The sequence below is a fragment of the Micromesistius poutassou genome, assembly GCF_964030765.1.
Source record: "Micromesistius poutassou genome assembly, chromosome: 16".
Classification (NCBI taxonomy): domain Eukaryota; kingdom Metazoa; phylum Chordata; class Actinopteri; order Gadiformes; family Gadidae; genus Micromesistius; species Micromesistius poutassou.
Genome location: NC_140286.1, coordinates 1,687,784 through 1,692,783, shown reverse-complemented (window position 1 = coordinate 1,692,783; position 5,000 = coordinate 1,687,784). Strand labels below are relative to the sequence as shown.

Below are 5,000 nucleotides of genomic sequence, written 5' to 3'. Positions count from 1 at the left end.
AGATCTTTGTATAATTTAGCAGTAATTTAGCAAGACATCACCAAAATAAACTAACATTGAACATTAGTAACATGCCATCAAGGAACAGCTTGTACAGCAGTGTAAGAGACTTTGGGACATCTTAACCACTGCTACGTGATCCGGTTTTCAACAAAAAACAAAACCAATTCAAAGCAGTTGAAGGTGCAGCAGGCCTGCCTTCAGAGTGGACTCCAGACCCTTGGAGTGCTGGAAGGCCAGATTGAGGACAGTCCCAAGCCTCTGGTCAAAGTCTTTGCTCTGTTCCATGAAGCGCCTGTAGTTCTTCAGGAAGTCCTGGGAACAGGAAGTGACACGCAGTCAATTTGCGGACATTTTGATCCAAAGAGGAAAACAGTGGTTCTTTTTCAGAAGATGTTGTACATCGTTAGGAGCAGAGTAGAGGTTAAGATAAGATAACTTTATTGTCTGTCACGAGAAATTCAGGGCAGGGCAGGTTCAATTTACACAAAATAAATACATACAAGACAGAGACACAGTTCAAAACAATGGGAATAAATGAATGCAAAATAATGCAAGCAGTGCATAGGGATGAGAGGTTCGACAAAAGACACCTTGCCGTAGGAGGACAGGTAGACTAGTGGTGGTTAGTGAGGTCCCCCCTTCACTGTAAAAGTGCTTTGAGTGTCTAGAAAAGCGCTATATCAATTCAATTAATTATTATCATTATTATAGACTACGGGAGTTGGGGCTTGAATCCGGCCCCTCACGGCCCCCGAGTCAACCACCCTAAAAGCCACTGGACTATCCCCATAGAGCCATACGTAGGAGAAGGTCTCTCCGCCCACCTCCTTGGTGTAGTCCAGGGGGTCGTACTTGCTCTCTCGGAGGGCCCTCCAGCGGTCGTGGAACTCCTCGTTCATGGTGAACACCGTCTCCCCGAGCAGCTTCCCCCTGGAGCCGCCCAGCTCCACCTTCTCCAGCTTCAGGAAGTCCAGCGCACACGCAAACAGCTCCTGGGGGGGGGGTCACGGGTCACAGGTCAAAGGTCACGACCCTTTGACCTGTTAACTTTACGACATTGAGCAAGATGTTGAAATGTCGAGACCTTTGCTGAAGAAAAGGGATTTTTGTGTCTGTAACTTCAATAAACATGAATAAATAAATGTATGAAAATATTATTTGAAAACTGTTTTGTCTACCATAAAAAAATATTGAATGATTTATAAAAAAAATTATATAATTATAAAATTATAAAATTATAAAATTAATTCTAAAAATTTTTTGGAGGGGGGTGAGGAGGGAGGGATCATCCCCTGCTTTTTTTTTTTTTTTTTTTGGAAAATGAAATGTTTCATGTCTTTTTAGTTTGCAGAATTAGAATTAATCCTGTTGATTGCCAATTTTTTCATGATAAAAAAAAATGTAATAAACATCCCACCCTCTGTTTTTTGGACAAATCGCACCCTGAATAACTCAATAATAATAATAATAATAATAAAAATAACACTCAATTAAATTTCCATTAAGCCAACAGAAAAGCGCACCCCCCCACCTCGATCTTGAGCAGCCGGTCCAGGACGCGGTCGGTGCGCTGGAACACCAGCGAGGCCGGGAAGTCCCACAGCTTGACGGCCTGCCCGGGCTGGTAGTACTGGGAGATGCGCTGGCGGTGGGCGTGGAACAGACGCTTGAAGCTGTGGAGGGCCGAGATGGCCGTCTGGACCCGCTCCACGCCCTCCTCCAGCTCCATCTTGAACAGCTCCTCGGGGATCAGGTAGACGATGGCCTGCAGGACCGTCACACACACACACACACACACACACACACACACACACACACACACACACACACACACACACACACAGGGAAGGTAATGGTGGTAGTAATGAGGCCAAGAATCCGAAGATTATAAATATTGTTTAAATTCTCAGTGAAGGTTGATTCTGATTCTTATAGATATTTTATGTTGTGTGAAATATGTTATATTTTGTATTTTTTTATATTTTTTAAGAATCTGAAAACTGTTGCGCTAAAATATAACGAATGTGTCTCTTATTTTCAAGGCCAATTCTGATTATTGTAATTTTCCAAAAAGGATCTGAAAATGGTGCTTCTAAAATTAAAGAAATGCAAACTTGAGAACATTTTTCACATTCTGACACAGGGACAAAGAGGAGGATTCCTCTCCGCTATACGTGACACGGTACATCTTCACTTTCGTCCTCCGCTCACGAGGAGTTGGAGACGGCTATAGTAGGAGTGCGTGCGTGCGTGCGTGCGTGCGTGCGTGCGTGCGTGCGTGCGTGCGTGCGTGCGTGCGTGCGTGCGTGCGTGCGTGCGTGCATGCGGCGGAGGCTGCCCCACCTTCTCGATGAGCATGTTGCAGAACTCCTGCAGCAGCACCACCATGCGCTGCGGGCGGCAGTAGTGCTGCGAGCGGCTCCACACCAGGCACAGCGTGTGGAAGAGCGGGGCCAGCAGCGACTCCACCTGGGGGAAGGCCTTCTCCTCCAGGCTGCTGATCAGACGCCTGAGGGGCCGCAGGTACAGGTCGATGTCCTCCGCCTCCAGCACCGCTGGACGCCCCCCCCCCAGACAGAACGTACAGCCTGTTACTACAGGGTGTTACGGGCTGCTGCTGCTACTGCTGCTGTGATACAGTCAGTGCAGCTTTTGTAGTCTTTTGTAGCGCCCCTCACAGAGATAACTCAAACATCTACCACTATACACATGGGATTAGGGCAACTTTAAATCAGCAAATTAGAAGCAGTGATTGTTTGGCCTAAATGTGTGTGTTTGCACAAAATAATATGACATTTTTCAAAAATATATATAGCAAAGAGCTAATAAATGTTATTGATTTTTGTTGCATAAATTGCAAGGATAGCACAAATGTTTCAAATGGGCCTGGTAGTTGATGGCCCTCGAGTAAAAAAACAACGAATTGAGACACAGACACACACTGGCATTTGCTCATTAAAATGTGTGACACAAATACACACACAGCAGTTGTGGAGTTTGGGGAATTAAGTAATTCAGGCAATAGTGCCACAAGATGCCGTTTGCTATCTTTAATAATTGTATTGATTATGAAATTAAAGAAATAATCCCCCATGGGAACAGGTAGTGTGTCCGCCTTTTTATAACGAAGCAGAACTCTGTTTAATAATAAAAGGGGGAAACGAGCGAGCAGGAGGAGCCACGGTAATTACCCCTGTGCATTCTCCCAGATTGGGAAAGTAATTATTGAGCGGCTGACATCATTATCAATGTTGCCTCTCTCAGCAATAATCGGAACATTCTTTCCCACAACTTTCCTGGGGGGAAATGATCTAATGTTGGGACAGAGGAACCGGGAGGGTGTGACTGGTGTACGACGTGGCGTTGGTCACCCTACCCTGGTGGACCTTCAGGCAGATGTCGTTAAACGAGGAGTAGTAGCTGCTCTTGATGCTCCTCAGGATCTCCATGATCTGCTCCACCTTGGGGCTCTGGATCTGCCGACACACAACACAGGGAGGGGGGGGAACCGGGGGGTATCAGTGGGCAGTGTTGTGCATGAACTAGTTCAAAAGAACTAGTTGATGAACTAGTTCAAAAGAACTAGTTCATTGAACAAGTTCATTTTTCTATGAACTTTGAACTGAACGTAACATATTTTGACTAAAGCACTTGAACTTGAACTAGTTCAAAAGAACTAGTTAATTGAAGAAGTTCATTTTTTGTTTATACTTTGAACTGAATGTAACATATTTTAACTAAAGAACTAGAAATTTTAACTAAAGAACTAAAGAACTAGTTCAGATTTTGTGACATTCTGAATTGATGCTTAGGTCCAGATGACATGTTTATTAAATAGAGTTACTGCCTTAGTTGTGATGAATGAAACAGGTGTACAAATAATATCCACAACAATCTGAGATTGTAGTGATGGGCAGCAGGTAATGAAGAGGATTCATTTTAAAAGATAAGTACAGAATATTCTCTCCAACAGTTTTTCTTCGGTTTCTAAAAAAACTGTTAATGTTAACTGAACATGAACTAGTTCAAAACTGAATTGGTGAACTATGAACGTGAATTTATTCATTTTCTTTTGTATGAACTGAGTGTGAACTTGCACAACACTGTTAGTGGGAAGACCTTATGAAGGCCAAGGTGAGCGTTCATGATGCAATGGAACTGTGTCTGGTTCTTGTGTGCTTTCAAAAATGTTGGTGTTGCAGCAATTGAGAGTGAGGAGTTGTCGTGACGACACATCGCCCCGTCCCCCGGACAACGTCATTACTGCTGCCGAGTCGTTTCGACCGCTAAGCGTCGCAGACCGTGACCTGACTCCCCCTATAGGGACCCCGTTCGTGTGCCTTCTTCTGATCCATGTGGTGGTCGTGAGAATTACACCTTACACCTGCTATTTTTTTTCTTCGTCGCCTGTGTCGCTGTCGCCATTGCCCATGGCAACCGAGTAACTCGTAAGCTCAAAATGTGTGTGACGGGCTCCGGCCCCTCCCAAATCGTGACGTATCTCCTCACTCTCGATAGCATGGTGTCAGAAGCCAGATCCCAGAGCAAAAGTTGCCTAATCCTTATCTGCTTCTTAAAGCACATGGAACTGGAAATACCTGACTGAAGGGCTCTTCGGATAAAAATAAGTCAACTTTTCATCCAAAGACTTTCCTTCAACCTCCTGTCAACATTGGCCTAAATGATAACAGGAGCTTGTCGACAGAAATCCAATCCATATGTACTGCTTTCGCCTCAAACACGTACAACAATAAAGAGGATCATCCCCTATCCTCCATAAGAACCAGGCCTCCAACCGTGTGCTACCTGTGCCTGGATGCCCAGGAGGTTCTCCCTCTGCCTGGCCCAGAACTGCAGCTCCACCATGGGCCCGGGGGGGTGGTCCGCGCCGCTCAGTGCCGCGCTCGAGTCCTTCCTCAGGATGGTCCAGATCTGGCCCGACCACTGAACCACCAGGGTCTCTATGGAGTACAGCAGGCCTCGGTCCAGTGGCCAGC

General features: G+C 45.4%; 1 protein-coding gene across 1 annotated transcript in view; it reads right to left on the bottom strand.

The window, feature by feature from the left end:
• LOC311361227 (dynein beta chain, ciliary-like) overlaps positions 1 to 5,000 on the bottom strand; it is a gene marked incomplete at both ends in the record, with an annotated part of 65,482 nt that overhangs the window by 57,152 nt on the left and 3,330 nt on the right. The window contains 6 exon segments of the mRNA XM_084481425.1: positions 199 to 315; positions 828 to 995; positions 1,535 to 1,768; positions 2,347 to 2,558; positions 3,380 to 3,479; positions 4,810 to 5,000. The exon segment at positions 4,810 to 5,000 is cut by the window's right edge and continues 8 nt beyond it. Coding sequence (XP_084337551.1) covers positions 199 to 315; positions 828 to 995; positions 1,535 to 1,768; positions 2,347 to 2,558; positions 3,380 to 3,479; positions 4,810 to 5,000 — 1,022 coding nt within the window.